The sequence below is a fragment of the Salarias fasciatus genome, chromosome 1 (genome assembly GCF_902148845.1).
Source record: "Salarias fasciatus chromosome 1, fSalaFa1.1, whole genome shotgun sequence".
NCBI classification, from domain to species: Eukaryota; Metazoa; Chordata; class Actinopteri; order Blenniiformes; family Blenniidae; genus Salarias; species Salarias fasciatus.
This window is the reverse complement of record NC_043745.1, coordinates 18,410,565-18,430,336: the sequence shown is the minus strand read 5'-3', so window position 1 is coordinate 18,430,336 and position 19,772 is coordinate 18,410,565. Positions and strand designations below refer to the sequence as shown.

The window sequence follows — 19,772 nt, the reverse complement described above, 5'->3', positions numbered from 1 at the left end:
TAAACCGAGACTGTATGCATGCTGATTAAGTTGTCATATTTAACTCTGAATGTGTATATATATATAAAAAAAATAAGCTCATGAAATATTGCAGTGTGAATGTCTTCATCTGGGAATATATCCTTGAAGATACAGAAAAGCAGTCTTTACTGAGAATGGTCTTTTATTTCCTATCTAGATTGTTTGGTTTAATTATTCTCACAGATCTTTAGCTGTAACTATTCTCTTTTTAACTAATTCTTCACTGATGTTAGACCATTTTCTTCAAGCTATCCAGTGAAACATTGGCCCTGGTGACCTTCAGGCAAGTGAAGCAAGTAACTGGTCAATAATTCAGATTATTGAACCAGCAAGAGATTCAGGAGAGAAAAGGCAAAAGTCTCACTGGCTAATAAAAAAATAATTTCTTCTGTGATCTGTGACATTTTGCTGAATGAAGGAATTAATAGAATCTACATGAAAAAAAAAAAAAACTAAAATCCTTTAGCTTTCTAAATGTGGTGTTGATTTGTTCGGGCTTCTACAAATGCGAAAAACACAAATGCAGACAAAGCAAAAGGAATTTTTCTAACAGTGCATGCACCGTTATTAATCAAAACCAAAAATGTCAGACTATTAAGCACACCTGATAAAAAAAAAGAAAAAGAAAAAAGAAAAAAGAAAAATACATCAGCCTTCCAGAAAAGTGGCTCATCGCTGTCATCCTCCTCCTGCGCACTGAAACTACTGAAGACCTCCATCTGGGTGTCGGGGTTGAAGTGCTTCGTCTCAACCTCGTCCATATTTACGGTGTCGTGTGGTGCAGTGGAATGCTCTGCTATCTTTGTTTTAATCAACTTGCATGAAGCAGGAAACTTTTTCCTCGTAGTCGGGAGGGAGGTGCTGACAGAGAGTCGTCCGGGCCCTGACTGACGAGCCTTTTCTCCTCATCAATCTGAGACACCACGATGGTCCATTAAAATCCTCAATCTTCTGCTCAGCAGCGATTGTTTTGGCTTTTAGTCGGATCTGCAGCGTGGAAATGTGACGGGTTGTTTTTTTTTTTGTTTTTTTCTTTTAAACTGTGCATTTTACTCTTTGTTACTCTTTGTTAACATAAACTACTGTTGTTTTAAATCTCACCACCACATCCAATGACAGAAACACCTGCTGAGGGTGTGCGCATGCTGGCACTAACTTCAAATCCTTTATTTAACACGTCCCGGTTCTTCTTCTCATCTTTCTACCTGAAAAGCTCCATCCCAAGTGTTGGTAGACACTACTGACACCCTGTGGCTTATAGTGACACCTGATCGTCACTGAAGCTTGTTGAAACTGTAAAAATCCCTAAATAAGTCGCATCATTGTAAAAGCCGCAGAGTTCCAGACATGGGGGAAAAAATAGGGGCTTATAGTCAGACACTTACGGCAGATATTGTGGTCTGACTGAATAAAAGATCTGAGAGGAATTAATACCACTGAGTTAAACGGTATCTGACTGCTAAATTGGGCAAACTAAAGTGCAAATGGTGAAAGGGTAAATGAATGAAGATAGCGGTAAAAAAAAAAATAAATAAATAAATACATAGAAATGAATTGCTGGAGTGAAAACAATGCAGAACAGTAGCCTGAGCGTTTTCTTTTCTGTGGGGGGTTTTTGAAGTGTTGAATCACCAAGTCCAGTAAACTGCGTCCAAGCTTTTAGCTGTTTTTTTTTTCCAGTTAGAAGTGTTTTAGTATACACAAATAAAAAAAAAAAAAGAACATATGAAGAATAGTCTCCTCCACAGCTCAACAGTCATCAGATGCTGAAAATAGCCTCAAAACCACAGCTTTGGAGTTCGTGAATCAGTGCTGAATTGTGTATCATAAAAATCGATTTGGTTTGCGTCATCCCACACAAAGTGCATCTAATGGCCTTTAGACACTTTCTCCTCTGTTGCTTATGTTGCTCTTTTATTGATATTACTCTATTTACCCTGTTTGACATCTTTAACAGCCAAAAGAAAATATGACACGTAAGAAGAAAAAGAAAAAAAAAAACTGGATATTTTCTGTCATTCCCAGTTTTCAGTGTTTGGGAGTCATTTTAACTCAATCCGCAGCCTTTACCTCCCACTGGCACAAAACACAAGTTATACTATACTTATTCATGTGCTGCTATGATTTATTGTCATCTCCTGAAGTCTAAATTACAGTGTTGAACTTTCCATGTCAGGCAAAGCCAACGTGGCACGTCTATTCAGAGCAACATATTTCAAATGTAGGTGAAGTTGTCAGTTTGACATAAACATGAGTATCTGAGAAATGATTGCTTGACCTTATTCTTTCTGACAGCACAAAGCATTAAGTATTTTACCTACATGAGTACTCGCTTTGCAGCTTTTTTCAAGGTGTTACATGCACTGCGTCAATATTCACTCTAATATCTGCAAAGATAAACACAAAGGATTGTATTGTGAACTGGTCATTAGTAACAACATCGGAGAGTTCCTTTAATAGGCTGCATCCTTGCCTCAGTGCCAGTATAAAGTCAATAACGAACGGAAAACGCTGGCAAAATACTTTTGCAAGCAGTCGTATCCATGCCTTCAAGAACAGAATATGAACCAGAAAATATTTTACAAAGTTGAACAAAAGTGCTGCCTTTTCACCTGCACTAAATCATATCTAAATTGATATAACACTCTCTTTCCCAGTGGACTGAATATAGAGTTTTTAGGCAGACAATAAAACGGTCGTCTTGCTGAATTGTCACAGTGTCTGCTTTGCTGAATCTCAATTAATTTTGTCCAGCTAGTATTTCCCACCATGAAAAATCAAGTCAAATTAAAACTGACAGTCACTGCTCTTTTAGGGGAGAAAAAAAAAGAAAAAAAAAAGGTTGAAACTCAGATGTCAGAAGAAACATGCTACAGTACAAATGTCAAGTTTTTGTTTCCAGCAGAGAGATGAGGTGAGTCTGAGAGCAGGGTCAGGACTGCACGAGTCCAAACAGATTAGACAGAAGGGAGGAGAGACACAGAGCAACAGACAGAGAGGGGACTAAAGATCAGACTCCAAATTATAGAAAAACATCTAACCTCATTTTTAGGTTGCCAGGCGAAGGCTGTCCATCATAGACTGATACAATATCGAAGTCTTCTTCCAGTGCCAATGTGACAAAGGTGAGCTGGATTCTGTTCCTCTCCCCTGTTATTATCAGCCACGTGCAGTTGGCGTAGTTGGGATAGCCGTGGGGAAATCCAGGCGACTCGATGGTGCCGTTTAGACCTTGGACGACGCCGCCACATGATTCGGCTACAAAGAGAGAAGGGGAAAAAAACATGTTAGAATTACAAACTTGCATTCTGTCCTAAATTACATTTAAAAAAAAAAAAAAGTAATTCAGACAAGGTCATCTATTTGATTCACGCCATGCATACTTCACATGTAGCCCACGGCTCTGGAAACATCTCAGCTCTGTCCAGAGATCAGAAAGAGTGAAGAACTTCAAACAACTGTGATGATTTCAACAGTACAGCTCTTCCAAAATAATAGAACGGGTTCTGTACTTGAAGGATGACACCATTGCGGAGCTTAACTGTGTGTTGGTACAGTAAAAAGCCCCTGTCCTCACATGCAACTCCAACAAAATGCCTCACAGCGTCCCTTGACACAACAACATATGCCCGCATGAAGCCTCCCTGCAAACTGCCTGGATGAGCGCGCACGGCATACGTTCAGACGCCACGTCCCCGTCCCCTTTTCATTCTGATGTCGCTGGAGCCGCAGCAGTCTACTGATGTCTGACCAGAAGTAACCGCCCATGACACATGCGCTCATGCACACTCAAGCATGTGCAGCATACTGTGTGGTGTTGTTTCAACAGCGTGTGTCGTGTGATCATATTGCTTTGCTCATTAATATCCCATGACAATAAATGTTCCCACTATGAAACATGCAGACAAGAAGCATTATGCAAGCCCTAAAAATGTTCTCCTGTCATTGAACAGGCCGAAAGCAATGTAAATCCTTACTGATGCACAAAGGCACACACAGTTGCCATGAAACCTACGATAAAGATAGAATTTCTGAGGCATTTTCTCCACCAACACTGCGACGAATACATAGAATTTAATGAAGATTCATGTCTGCAGCCACAATATTTGCTTCGTTTTCAGCATGTTGCTGTACGAAAGTGCTTGATGATTATGACTGATACTAAAAGGTAGCAAACCTTTAATTTCTTTGTTTAATGTATGTGTCTGGAAGACAAACCTCCCCACTGAGAGCCGTTTACGCTTTAAAAACAGATATGAAGACAATTATCTCAAGGAGAATTTATGGCTTCCTGTTTCATGAATCGGATGGAAGGGCCACTAAAGAATTAAGCCATGACAGCCTGGAAGTGGAGCCCTTCACTGTGGAGGTTTAAAAGACTGTTTTGTTTTGTTTGGTTTTTTTGCAACAGGAGTCTTTGTTAAGACTGTGGGTGTATTGTTAGTATTTGAATTTCTTGAGTGTGTGTGTGCGTGCGTGTTTTTCCCCTTTTCATTCATAAACTGGTGGTGCCAAGGAGGTGCTAAGTGAATGAAACCATCGCCGCTCTGCGATTCGTCCATTCAGTCACACCTGCTCGATCATCCATCCATGGATGGGTGTTTGTTCTCTTTTAGTACGATTCCATGTACTTCACAGATGATTGCCATGGTGACAACAGAACTAAACAAGCAACACTAAAACCATGGATTACGCACACTGCACAAAGTGTCCAAAGTATCTAAACTTGAAACACAGTTTTAAAAAATGAATATGCTTAGATTAATAAAACAGTGCATTATTTTCAGCTTCTGCCATGCACTGCTGCATGTGGAAGATAAAAGATAAAACAGCGAGTGGAAACGCACACGCCATCGAGCTTCCAGGATGACACACTCCTGAGTCGTCGCTGTTTTCCTTCATTGTCATTTGCAAACTTGATCTGCAAGCTTCACGTCTCCCCTCCACCCGACGCACCCTGCTACTCTCTCCTTCAGAAAACTTTGTTTAGTTCACTCATGAAGAAAATAGAGGGCACGGGACTGTGTGAGTGCATGTGTTTGTGTGTTACCGACATGAAAGCAAGCAGTAACTGTTTTCAGATAACAACTGGTTTATTAACCTCCCATTCCTGAGACGGCTTTTCACACACACACACATATACACTCTTCGCCTGTTCCTCACTCATCAGATGATTATCTACTAGGTCACAATCGAGTCAAACGAAAGCTAACACAATATGTGCGAGTGTGTTTCTGTGGGCTTTTCTTCTTTGTTCAATCAAAATTGAGATCAAAACTTGCTGGTTGTGCACATACCAGATGTTCTTGTTTATCTGAAATAACAGAGAAAAAACACATAAATACCTATACACAAGCCCGAACAGACAAGCTGGCGCTAACAGACAAGCACATGTGTATGTGTGTGAGTATGTGTGTGTGTGCGCGCGCGCCTTCACACTATCAAGCACACACACAAACTTCAAACCATCTGGAGTGTCCAGATTAATTTCAGATTGTTCTCCGCCGTCTTTCCAACCCAATTCACCTCTCTCCTCAGCAGTATCTGCGTCTGTCTTTCATTCCGTCTTCACTTGTGTCTCTCTTTCCGTGTGCCGTCCCGCAGCCGGACCCCCCTCTGCTCCAATCCAGCAGATGGTGGAAGGAAAATTGAGCGGATCCTCACATTCAGCCATATTGTCGCACCATACTCGGGGCATTTTGGTTTAAAGTACTGGGGTGATCGGGATGAGGTTCCTTCCCTGTATTTTTATTGTGACGTGTGTGTGTGTGTGTGTGTGTGTGTGTGTGTGTGTGTGTGTGTGTGTGTGTGTGTTTCTTTGGTGAAGTTTGTTGTGCAAGAGGGAGTCCCACAACAGAAAAACATCTGGCCATTATTCCCAACAGCTGCTTTGCGAGCAAGATGACAGGACACAATGATTTTGTTCTCAGTGTAAGAAATGACTGTAAGAAAAGGCACTTTAGAGCCAGCATTTAGCATAGTGACAGTTCAAATCACACACTGATTGGCCATAACATTAAGACCACTGACAGGCTGAGTGAAAAACACTGATTACCTCTTTATCATATTAGTGGATGATACAGTATATAACATTTTTTTAATGTTTCTATTTTTTTTTTTCAGCAAAGTTGATATTAAATGCAAGATGGGGTTTAAAGTCCATGCAGAATAATCCAACAGATTAGCTACTTTAGCTGAATTTGCAATGTTGATTCTTATAGAAAGGTGGAAGAATGCATCGTGTCACAGTCGGTTGCCTATGGGGCTGCAAAAAGAGGAACTCCAAAATATCTGGCATGTGGTCATAATGTTATGGCTGATCAGTTCAAATGACCCATTTCATAAATTGGAATTTTTTTCTGCATTATGAGTCGACTCGAGCATGAAATTTTAACCTGATCACAGTGACAGATCCAGAAGAAGCAATCATCAAATAATACAGTCTCTTCTGTGTGGAAATTGAAGTCTGACTCTAAATTTTATGGAAATCCACTCAATATTTGTCAAAGAACTTTTACTCAGCACCATAAATGTCAGCCTCTTTGGTGCCTGGAGGAGAGAAGTCAGGGAATCCCCACTCAGTGTTCTTCATCCTGTGGGACCTTGAATGTCTGCATAAAATTTCATGGCAATCCATCCCGACATTACGATAATTCGCAGTGAAGTGGTGGTCCTGGTCACCACTTCATGAAGCTCGGTGACTTTTACCACTGGAAGGACTCTGTGGGAACTGTTTTACTGGTGTGTGGCGACCTTCAAGTTGAACTTTGCTTCATATGCTTCGCCATCCATGTCCTTTCTTTCTATTCAAGTGTCCTCGCTTCTTTAGGGAAATGTTCCACAAAATAGTCACTCAGGACAGACGCGAAGAAAAGCCTGCTGTCATTTGCACATTTAAGCGCTGCACTCAGACGCATACATTAATACCATGAATGCTAATTTAACCTGTTTTAGTAGATCAATGAGAAAATGTTATTGGTGCATAGTGTTTGCTTTGTATCTGTCGATTACGTAAATATACATTGTCTAAATAAAATGTTAATGCAGGTTGCAGTAGATACTGGAGTGAGAAATGTTCCATGTTAAAGCAGTATTGCGCATTTTTTCCAATATGTAAACAATTCCTTTTTCCACTTGTGCCTTAGAAGGATATCAGTTCTTTGATTTCTGTTTTCTCAGTCAAAAACTCACACATATTCTGCATTGTTTGGGACCCGGCCCTGTGCGCAGATCTACATAGGAATCGGAGCAACGGTTAAATCGGAGGTGCTGAGAAGCAACAGAGGGGTGAAGTAGCGTGGAAGGACCTGACCACAAGGTCCCTGGCTCATAAATCAAACGCTGGCCTCTCCCTACCGTGACACGCCGGGCCACAAATCAAACGCATCTTTCCAAGTTACGCTGTGTAGAACTATTGACTCCAGTGATTCAATACCGACTATGAAAAAGTGGAGAGGAGGGGAGGAGACAGGAGAGGAGAGGATTGAATGTTTTCTTGCTTTCTTTCTCTCATCGCTCCTTCCTCCTCGCTCTCCTCAAGCACCTCCCCCCCTCCCTCTTTTTCATTATCTCCATGTCAGAATCATTGTGTCTCTCCTACATTATGTTTGTCTCTCTGCAGCCCTCCATCTCTCTGCACTCTCTCACCAACCTTCTGTCCATCCTCGCGCTCCTTATTGCACCGTGTTATCGCCACCTCTGTACCTCTCTCCATGCATCTCATCCTCCCTGCAGCTCAATTCCTCTATCTCTTTCCCCAGCTCTGTCATCATCTCCCCCTCCCTCCCTGCTTCCTCCCTCTTCTGTCCCGCTCCTCTCATCCCTTCTACTCTCCCTGCATCCCTGTTTCACCACAATTATCTCTGTATTAGCATCATTGCATCCCTCCCTAAGTGTCATTATGCTTCTTCCTCGCTTCCTCGCCGTTATTATCGCTATGTCATATTGTCTCTCTCCTGGTGTCATTATATCTATCTCCTGTGTTTCCTCTCTTATCCTGCTAGAGTGTTAGGTTGTTTTTATTCCACCCACTCACCTGCTATATTTATCACACAAAGAACAAATACCACAACCTCTCCGTGTCTGTCTTTCTCTCTATCGCCATTTCTCGCGCTTTCTGTCAGCCCACTGTCAAATGGTTTAAAAAAAAAGTGGGAATGCACAAAGATTTAAGTGTTTAAGCCATTTAACTGGTGCTCAACGGGGATGAAAGCAAGTCTTGTAAATAATATGAAAGTCCATCGACACGGTTGACAACAACAAAACAATTTTGGAGAACACTTTGTCTTCTCTTGTGAAAGCAATTACTCCTAATACTTATTCATGAGTCTGAACTTTTTACAGCTATTACAATGCTGACGCTACTAGTTGTATAAAAATAACAAAATAGTTCTTAAAATAATTTTATCATTGAGACGTTAGCACCACAGACTAAATAATTTCCTTTAAATTTTATGTATTTAGAGCATTTAATGTCTTTAAAAGCATGACATGATTAAATCAAAAACTGCTTGAAAGTTCCCCTCCATGCATCGCCTTCACCACAAACTTCCCTCTCTGCAAACTTTGCCGATGGTCACCAGTAAACGTGGCCTGAAACCACTTACAGCACAAACCCGAAAATTTTGGAAACGAACACCTTTTCTTACACTCTGTTGCTGAGATGCAGTTTCTCAAATTCAGGAAAAATCTACCCGTCTCATATAAACTAAATGCACATTGAAAAAAGTCAAAACAGTCGAGTGCAATCCACAGCGAGGGTGGTACCTGAGCAAACGCTGAATGACAGGGACAGAACATGCTGGTCACCAGTTACCATGGCAACCGTAACATATTGAAAGACATGTATCATCACTCGTATGGGACAGAAATAGAAACCCATGGAGAGGCCGAGCAGTACTCAAGGCTATGTCCAGAGTAAATCCCAAACATTGTCAGCAAGGGGTAGGGGTTGCTGTCTAAAGATAGCTGAACAGGTGAGATTGATGGCATGCTTGTGTGTGGGCGTGCGTGGGTGTGTGCGTGTGCAAGAGCAAGTTCCGTGGAGGCTAATAGTAATCAAACATAACATGCAGGACTGATATGGAGAGAGGCATTTGATTATATTTGCACTTTTGTTCCTATGTGGATATGTCTATTTCTACATCTTATTTTTCATATTTTTTGCTTGAAAAACCGAGTTAAACTACCACTTTGTATCCATTATCAATCATCATCTAACCTACAATCCAGTCACTTTGTACTCTGGAAAACACACACACACACACACACACACACACACACACACACACACACACACACACACACACACACACACACACACACACACACACACACACAAAGACAATTCGTGGGGTAAAATCAAACTGGAGCATCAAAACCAAAGACTCAACAAACTTCAGAGTAAACAACAGCGTACACATAATAAACCCCTCAAAATGTTTTGGAAATCAGGATTGATGTGTTTTCTTGTGAAGATATCACTGTCTCTGCAGACACGGTTGCTCACAGGCACCAGCTGAAATTCTGTCGTTCCATTATTTGTATTTGCCTCAACAGTCTCAGTAGAGCAGACCATGGATGTTTATTTGGGGGTTTGGGAGCTCTTGTCAGTCCAGTGACGCCAAAGCCCTGGGAGCAGTTTTCATGAAGTGATGGCGAATTCAGCGCTGAAAACCACTGCAGTGACAGCTCATTACTAACGGTGTGGTCACAGCCAAGGAGTGAGTACGGGGCCAGATCGGCTTTTGTCGGGTCAAATGGCTAAAATGACATGAGTGACTGGCACATCAGGAAAAAACAAGGTGAGCAAGACTTGTTGTGCTTATTTTTCCTCCGTTTCTCAGAGATCAGCAGTCAGGAGAGAGTTTAGTAGAGTTTGAATGTAGATATGATGCCAGACCAGAGTGAAGCACCAATTGTTCATAGTCCTTGTTGGGACGACAGTTTAAAGGTTATGATAGGTGTTGTTTATCCACGAAGAGGAGGTTTCTGGAGCCGTTGTGCCTCATCCGCCATTGATTCATCTGATTTGGACACGTTTAAAGGTTCGATGAAAATGAAAACCAACTAAAACAGCTTGAGGCTAAGCTGAAAAAAATTCCTCTTAGCAAATGTACATTTTATGGAGACAGGTCTGCGCTCAATGACTTGTTAGTCACATGAGAGCATAAAAAAACAACTGTTTAGTCATTTGTTTACCATTTTAGGTGATTCAAGTCAACATGAGCATTCATTTGGGGTCACATTTCCTTGCTACCTAATGAATTTACTTCTAATATTCAGTGCTTAGTTCAGTCAATGAACTCCTGAGGGAAATATCTGGTTCCATGGCTGTTCAGTGTTCCACTATGCTCACCAACTCCGCTACAAGCTGAGTCTCCTTGCTGTTAAAACCGGGCTCCCTAGAAAACAGCTGCCTGCTGCAGCTGGAAACAACACGATTTGAGCAAGAAGAAAAAAACCAAAAACATAAAGTTGCTGGCATCAACACTACCAGTGATCTGAAAGAGGCTGAAAACCTCATGAGAACTGGAAAATGCACGGGGTCAAAGGGTAATTGTGTGAAGTCAGCACTGCCAGGAACCTCTTTTGAACTCTTCAGTAATTTCACTATTTATAAATACAATGCAGATTTGCAGATGTTAAGGAAGGCTTGGGGATTGTTTATATTCACACTACAGTAATAGTGCGGTGGTTTTCTATTGCGCTTTTTGGGAGACGCAGAGTTGCTTCACGATTGCATTATTCATTCACGCCATACCCAGGTAGGCTATGTAAGTAGCCACAGCTATCCTGGGGTAGAACGACAGAAGAGGGGCTGCCGTTCTGCACCACTGCACCCTCCTACCACCACCAACCAATCACTCACACACTCACACAATGCATTCACACAGATGTCCTGATGTTCCCTTGAAGTCTCCCATGACCAGGCCCTACCCCACTTAGCTTCTGAGAGCTGACAGGACGGGGCATCAGCCATGCAGTATGTTCTGTGCATTCCAGAATTGTGTCTTGAACACTGTGTAGAAATAAATTTGAGTCAATGAAGAGTAAATCTACAGATGTGCGAAGCATTTAACAGATAGACTTGATAGGGCATGCACAATCTGGGCTTGATGGTTGCTAGGCTCAGCACACACACACACACACACACACACACACACACACACACACACACACACACACACACACACACACACACACACACACACACACACACACACACAAGCACACGCACACACAGAAACATGCATTACTATGTTCTGTGGTCAAGGGTAGGAATATTAAATCTATGAACTCAGCAAGCTGCTGGACATTTGTTAGGCTGCAGTGAAGCAAAATGGGTGCAGAGAGCAAGCAATAGTAAGCAATCCTCTGTGTGATTGGTGTGTGTGTGTGTGTTGGGGGGGGTAAACTGTATGATTATGCTGAGATGTTGTTATATAAAGTGGCGCGGTCAGGACTGGGTCACTCTGTCATTGCTATAGATAGAAACACGACGCCTAAAAGTTCTTTTTATAATTTCTTTCCATTTGCGGCGGGCTGCTCTGGTGTCTCTCTCTCCCCTTCTGTAACTTTTTTCCTAATAAATAAGAGCATTTCTCTCTGACAGTAGAAATCAATTGCCTCTTTCATCTAACAATATTGCTGTTTTAGTGCAAACCCCCCCCCCCCAAAAAAAAAAAAAAAACAAAACAAATGAAAGTGGTCCTGTAGCTCAATTCCTGTGACACCGAGCTGCACTAACACTTTTATTTTTTCTAAATAAAAATGTCTCCAATTTGCAGTTCTTTTCTCGCTCAATAATCCATCACAGTTAACACCTTTCTTCTTCAAATATACCGTTATTAGGTCTGTCAGAGTTTTCGTTTGGGAATTTACTGTGTGAAGTTAAGTGGCTCCATATCAAACACGTTTATGTTATTTGTTGCTCACTGTAAATAATCTGACACCAACCGGAAGAAATACAAACACACAAACACACACACACACACACACACACACACACACACACACACACACACGTTCACTTACAGAACATCTGATCTGACCTCCAACCAGTGGAAGCAGACAATTTGGAGGACAAATATATCAGTAAAATTCTATTAAGAATCAAAACACTGTGGTAAAAAAAAACGTGTTTTCCTCCAACACGTTAAGCTGCGTGTGGTTTTGTGTGTGTCAGCATGTCAGCCAGCATTTCCATGGGCAGGTGTGTTGGAATACACACAAACGGGAGAAAAAGAAATGGGAAGCTAAATTATACCTCCATAAAGGAATCAAAGCCTCACTAGTCCAGGTGTGTCCCTTATAATTTTATGATAATTTTCATTAGGAACTCTTCCTGCTGTGAAAATGATCCACTTATCTTCCCTCTCTCCTTTGGCTCTCAAGCGTATGAAACAACCTTCGTATATCAGTATGGATTTCCCAGACTTTGACTCCAATGGAATTTATTTCAGCATGTTTTATTGTTACGTTTAAACTTGTTTATGGCGATAATAAATGGAGAGAAATTACGAGACATCTTTTGAACATAAACTCTGATTGTGAACCCCTGAAGCTTAGTGGTATGTTCAGACTGCGATCTGTGATCTAAAGTCAACAATAAAAAAATTAATTGCCCATTTTTATAACGGTTGACTTTGTCAGTAAACTTAATACATGTGTACAGAGTTATATGTAAAGTTACTAAACCATTCCCATCAGCGTAGCTATAAATATCATGTGGCTGATGGCACGTTATGTATGTTTAGACAGCAAAACTATTTCATCTGGGAAAAGATCACAAGAAATGTTAAAATAAATCTTGCGCATGATGTTTATTTTTCCATATTATCTTATAGAATTAAATATATAACAATTACAGTTAATATGGGATTATCATTCTTCTTGAAGGTGGTAAGAGAGTCTGTGTGTCTCTGTGACCACAGTGAGCAGCATGATTTATTTCTAGGAGTTCAAAAGATCAGATTAAACATAAGAAAACTGAAACTAATTACACTCATCACATACAGTATATACCCCCAAAATTTAAGATAATGTTGTTTTATCTTACCACACATTTTTTGAACTCTGACAGTAAATGTGACATGGAGTGTCACTCTAGTTTGCTACCGATGTAAATTACAGTTACTGATCAACATTTTATCCAAATTCATTTCTGTAAATATTCACTTCCATGAAACTTACAGGTACGGGGGGAAAAAAGCCGATAAATGTGCTCCTAACAATCCCACCAGGGAAAGCAATGATTTTATCGGTTCAAAAATTACCTCAAATCCTGACAGTAATGGTCCAGAATCATGCTGACACAGGGCTATCTCACCGGCAAGTTAGACAAATTGTATTTTGCTTTGTGAACAAGCTTTTTTCAGCAACAATGGGGGAACAGCATGCAAGTTGTGTTTTATTCATTGTGTTCCTACCGGGTGGCTAATGCTAGCCAGCTGTCTGCAGGCATCTCCTCAGCGCTGCAGATGAATTAGTGAGGACAGTCTGAGTCTCAGTCCTGTCTGGGCCTGAAGTGAGCATTAAACTGGATGTGGAACACTTAGTAGAATCACTGCATACAGCCAGTCCATGCAGTGGCGTGCATGTGACTGTATATAAACTTTAAAATGTACACATTAATGGTTCCTTCATGAGTGGTGCTGGCCTTTTTTTTATGCATATACAGGTCTACAAATATTAAAAGTGTGTAGATACAGTATTTGTTGTGAGAAGTCCACAATCTAACTTTAAAGTCTGTTACTATTGATTATCAAAGTGAATCTGATCAATTGATGTTTGATTTATATCGCTTACGTTATAACAATATGCATGATTGGGAAAATGTCAGAGCCCCTCAGTTTTTTTTTTTGTTTTTTTTTTACTTTAACTTCTCTTGTCTTCAAAGAGCTATTGCAAGAAACGTGAATGCTGATTCCTACAAGAGAGTAAGTTGTGTTTGCAGATTAATGGTGAGTCAGTGATGTGTCTCTATGTCAGAATATTATTATCATCCCTCTCGTACTTAAAGGCCTTAAAGAAAGATAAGTTGTTGTTGTTGGATTTTTTTTTATCGTTGGTTTTTTTTTTTTAATTTTTTTTTTTTTTTTCCCAAGCGAAAAATGTGACGTAAATAAAGCTGCAAGACAATCTGAAGGTTTGGGTAATTTAACCATGCATAAAGAGACTAATGCATAAAGAGGGAAATTTTCACAATGGACTCTAAAATCATAACCACATCCAACACCGTTAGCATCAAAGCCAATAAGTCAATTTTCATTGAACACTGACTTCCTGATTTTTTCACATTGAAATATGTCAATTGACTTTTTTTTTCTTTTTTTTTGCACTCGACAGCATTACTGTCTGTTACTGTTCTTTTTTTATCTCTCCAGGGATTGCTTTGGAAAATACCAGACAGAATTATGAAAAAAAAAAAAAAAATGCAGCTGAAAATAAGACACAAGTTACTTTTATGTTCATCCACTGGTGAATTTTAAGGAAATAACTCGTGACAGTAACCCAGTATTTATTTCCAGCAATTTGCACAATAGTATGTATGAAGCTGGTACGGCTGGGGTTTTGTCGAGTCCGTAAAGCACAGAGTGAGTCCTTTAAAAAGTAAAAAAAAAAAAAAAAAACCACCCTGGAACATAAACAAAACTCAACTGTACACCATTAAATGTGAACTACTGCAATGGAGGCATTCAGAACACGGTTTTCCTCTCATTTAAGTAACAATAAAGCGAGGACGTTGTTTTTAATAAAAGGAGTAATTTAGCGTGAATTCCGCCTTTCAGCCCGGGCAGTTAACATCCTCAACCAAAGTGTTGTTTTTTAAACTGATGGCTGGGTTTAAATAATTCAGCTGTAAATAATTCAGCTTCCTCTCTTCACTGAAATTAATTGGAGCCTGTCAATTCTAGTATTTATCTAATTAGCTACACCTGCAGCAGCTCAGCGTTTTACAATCCTAACCAGGCTTTCACTGTGGGCAAGTGAGAGTCAGGCAAAGTGAAGAATATTCCTGTGAATTCACTGTGTCAGGGCTTCTCTGTATACGTCTTCCTTTTTCTTATTTTTTTTTTTTTTTTTACCCTTTTTGTCTTTTTTTTTTTTTTTTAAATCTATGCACCTGCCTCTTGTGTTTGTTGGTCCCTGTGGATTTGCGCGTCTCCTTCGTTTGTGAGACATGGAGAGACGAGAGGTGAGGGAGATGGGAAGAGACAGGTAGAGATGCTCCGCGGGGCAATTTGTGTAATAACTGTATGTGTGTGACAGTGCGCCGGTAAAAGCGCAGGGAGGCATGGCGCTCCCGCGCACACACGAACGCACGCACGCACAGGGTGCGACCGCGGACACTTCTCCGTGGCTGTGATTGCAGCGAGGTGTGTCAGCTGACAGCCGAGCACCGCAGTCACACTCACGCAGCCGCAAATCCCTGGAAACATGTGGAAAAAGTAGATTGATAAGATTGAAATTTGTGAAATCTCTCAGGAAGTCTGGTGTGGGGTGCAGAAATGGAGACAGGAGAGCGGAGATGGAGAGAGAGGTGAAGTGCAAACGAGAGAGCGGGGAAAAAGTACGAGAGAGGAGATGCAGTTCTTTGCATCTATATATATGTGCCCTTGGGGCCACAATTCTCTATATGCTGCAGTACACTTTGTTATTCATCTGTAGGGACGTTGATGTTTCACATCAGCTTGCAGGGTGTGTGTGTGTGTGTGTGTGTGTGAGTGAGTGCGTGTGTGTGTGTGTCAGAAAGACACACACCCAGAAGAAAAATGGAACTGGTAGTCTATAAGTCAAAATGGAGATGGCAAAGATACGTGAAAGGGGAAGCAGGTTCACGCTGCAAGAGCAAAACAATCAGCACAGAAGAATGAGGGCATCAAGAGTCCTGGCCTTGTACCACACATGAAAGACAGAGCAGCACAGCCAGAGTTGCAGAAAGGAAAAGCAGAGGTATAAAGGGGAAAAAAAAAGTCACTGAAATAGACATAATAATCCTAGAAAGCAGAATTGAGTTCATTAATTATATTTGACAGTTTTCATGGATCAGTCAAGTCAGATTCCACCTGCTTCGTGGGGAGAGAAATCGAAAACGTCAAGACGATTCGCTGCAAAAACTAAAATAAATGTGAAAGGAAACAGGTTACAATTTAAAGTCCAAGAAAGCTTCTTTCACACAGTGTCACACTGAGGTGCTTAGCTTCAACGTTTTTTGGGTTTTTTTCTTGTGGATTGTGCGCGTTGTGTTCCTGATGCGCTGAAGTGGGACGAGTGCAGTTTTAAGGAGCGTTTCAGGGAAAATGTGAGGAGCACAGGCAGTCCTTTGGTTCGGCGCTTGTCCATTTCACAGCAGACTCACGGGGTTCATACATCCAGTGTTGCACAGTGAAAAAAAACAACATTTAATACAATATTTATTATATTTGCTATCATATTTATTCCAGCACATATATACAATGTACTGGAATTCAGTAATGACTTCATATATCGTGCTTAGCACTCGGAGCTGCTGCAAATGTACACCCTCATTGACGAAACGCATCGCACGCAACATATTTGCAGACATAATGTCGCGGTGGGGCAGTTTACCCACAGCAATCCCACACTGGTGCAGTGCTACATTTGCTTTCTGCAAGTGGATAATTTCCTGCCTGCGTGCGTTCAATAGTGCTGTAGTTTGCGATGACATTGCTGCAGGAATATTGGGGAAAGGGCACTGAGAGAAGAGGGTGTCAACACAAATTAGGCGAATCGATGTACAAATACTGGGAAAAAAGAAAGGAAAATTTTGCTTTTACCAGAACACGCAATGTATTATTTAAGAAAATGACGCTATGAGTTGGATGTTAAATAAAACAACCTACTACTTGAACAATACACAAACTACTGTTACAACTAGTCAGAGAAGAGTGTTTTGTATTATGTACAATCCATTAATCAGCTATGCCATTTTAGAACTGGAGCCAATACCAGCTACTTATGAGCCAAGACAGGCTGTTTGCCTGTTTTCTGCTGTTTTGGCAGATCAGGAATGGATCACCAAGCACAGAGACAGAGGGCCAAGTTCACAACTTTGGGCAATTTTGAGCCACCAATTGATGTAAAAAGTTTTTGGATTGGAGGAGGAAGTCTGGACATTCAGAAAAAAGTCTCATCCGCATAGAGAGAACATGCAAACTCTAAACAGAAAGGCCTACTGGACTCAAACTGGAGATATCCTCACTGTGAGGCAAAGGCGAGAACCACTACCCGACAGTATGGCCCCTCATGCAGGAAGGACCATCTCCCAATATCCAGGTATCTGATAAGACCTGCAGTTCAAACGGCACTGAATTATATTTAAAAAGTCGCTCACGTTCATAGCTCTTGCTGAACTCACGACGAAGACGACAGTCAGTTACGGCGTGCATTAGTGCTCTGAGGTCGTTTTGCACGTGGGGGAGTCCTCGACTCTGCGCTCCATCACAGAAATGTCAGCATGTGTTGGGAGCACACTGCTGCTAAAAGGGATGAAAAGAGTCAATCTGATTGTTCATGATTGATACCAATGATTTATTCCGACTGATCCGGTCTCTTTTGCATTAGCACCGCAGGTGCGCCACGGGAGCCCGCCAGCCTCTGGTCATAAAATTACCAAAAGTCTGTCAGTCAAGGCCAAGTGCACTACAGTGCAATGAATCTGACTCATGGAAATAGGGTCCTCTGAGGAGGCAGAGAGGAAAGTTGTAAGGAGGAGAAGAGGAGGAGGGAGGAACAGAATGAAAGTGGAACATGGAGAGGGAAGAGGCAGAAACTATTGTTTCATTTCAAAGGAAGAGGGGGGGGGAAAGGCAGAAAGAGAGAACACAAAGAGTGAAACCCCCTTTTCCATCTCACAGGAAGAAATGGAAACTTGTGTCGTAACCGGGGAGGGTGCTTTTATTCTGGTGTTTCTATAGCAACAGTTTCTATGTGCCCATTTTTACCAACCTGAACAGTTATTATTATGCAACGTGTGGGGAAAAAAAAAAAAACACATAAATGCCAGAAACAATGATTATTGGTAATCATGCCGGGACACACGTCCATACTGCATGCACACAACACTCTGATGTGTCAGCCTGTGCTCTCACACACACACACACACACACACACACACACACACACACACACACACACACACACACACACACACACACACACACACGCTGGGAAACAAGCACAATGATGCATGAGACAAGTTTGACATGACATGTTTCCTTCTTCACAGGCCTCAGAAAGCGAGAAGCAGCAGAAAAGCTCGACAGAGAAGTTAAAAATGAAACACTGAGGAAAAAGAAAGAAACTGCTTTGATTTTGTGCTGTGTGGAACTCCTTCACTCTTCATATCTTAATTTCTTCCTCTTCTTAATACTTTGTTCTTTTTCCCTGAATCTGCGTGTCTTCGTCTGTAGATGTACCTCAGTGTATATCTGTTTGTGTGTGTGTGTGTGTGTGTGTGTGTGTGTGTGTGTGTGTGTGTGTGTGTGTGTGTGAGTGTAGCTATATATCCTGAATGATCGTGGCACGTTGTCATTTTCAGGAAGACAGATTGAGACAGAGAGGCATTACGGAGAACCTAGAACATCCATCTTCTACTGTCTGTATACTGTGTGTGTGTGTGTGTGTGTGTGTGTGTGTGTGTGTGTGTGTGTGTGTGTGTGTGTGTGTGTGTGTGTGTGCGCGCGCACGTGCGTGCGTGCATGCGTGCAGAAAAGCCCACAGCTCTTTTGCAAACTACGTCATGTTCATGCATGATTTAGCGAGAGATTTTAAACATACACATGCGCGCGGGATCATTAAACTCAGCAAATGCTGCCTTTTGCCTTCAGCACTTCCCATGACAACAGAATCCCATCAACACTCTCACCTAACCTTTTGTTGCTGCAGTAATCACCGATTAACAATCTGTTAGAAAGACGAGAAAAAGGCGAGCAGGGACTCTGAGATGGAGTGATGAGGGGGTGAGGCGGTGATAAAAGAAGGAGAGGAAAATAAATAGGCAAATGAATAAATACAGTACATGAGGGGAGGGTGGGAGTAAAGACACACACACGCGCGCGCTCACTCACAGGTCAAACGCACGCTGCCTACTCAGCATAAATCGTTCTACATGACAGGTTATTGTAATTAGCCTATTATGGCGACAGTAATCATATTACCAGGAATGAGCTGCTATTGAGATGAAACCGATTACACTTAAGGGCTACTGCAAGGTTCAAGAGTCTGAGGCACACACACACACTTTTTGCTTCGACAATACATTTGAATGCATAAACAGCAAACTGTCTTAAACCACTCACAACAGCGATATTAGGGCTTAAGCATGGATTTAAAACACCTGAAAGGGCGAATTCGAGGCAGATTTACTCAGCCTGCTTGAGATTTCAGTCTCAGAGGGGTTTGGTTCCTGAGGAGCATGACATCCTGTCACCAGTGCCACCCTGAGCATTATGCATGAACTTCTCTCTCCCCCTCCTTCATTTACATCCCTATAAATTCATATAAAAAACTCTCTGCTGGCCTGGCCCAGTATTATTTTTCTGAGTTTTCTTGGCAGAATGACAGCAACTTTATCTGACCACAGTAATTCCCCACCCAAAGAAACCCGGTGTCCAAACTTGGAGACGCATTGCCAAGTTGAAGACGAAGAAACCAGCGACGACGCTGAAAGGAAATCACATTTAGCTGCGTCTGTAGCTGTTGGTGGTCGAGTCCTTTCAGTTTAG

The 19,772-nt window shown here is 41.4% G+C and overlaps 1 protein-coding gene across 1 annotated transcript in view; it reads right to left on the bottom strand.

The window, feature by feature from the left end:
- csmd1a (CUB and Sushi multiple domains 1a) overlaps nucleotides 1-19,772 on the bottom strand; it is a 138,913-nt gene that overhangs the window by 46,014 nt on the left and 73,127 nt on the right. Inside the window, exon 2 of the mRNA XM_030097344.1 lies at nucleotides 3,063-3,279. Within this exon, the coding sequence (XP_029953204.1) occupies nucleotides 3,063-3,279 (217 nt within the window). The remainder of the gene's footprint in view (nucleotides 1-3,062; nucleotides 3,280-19,772) is intronic.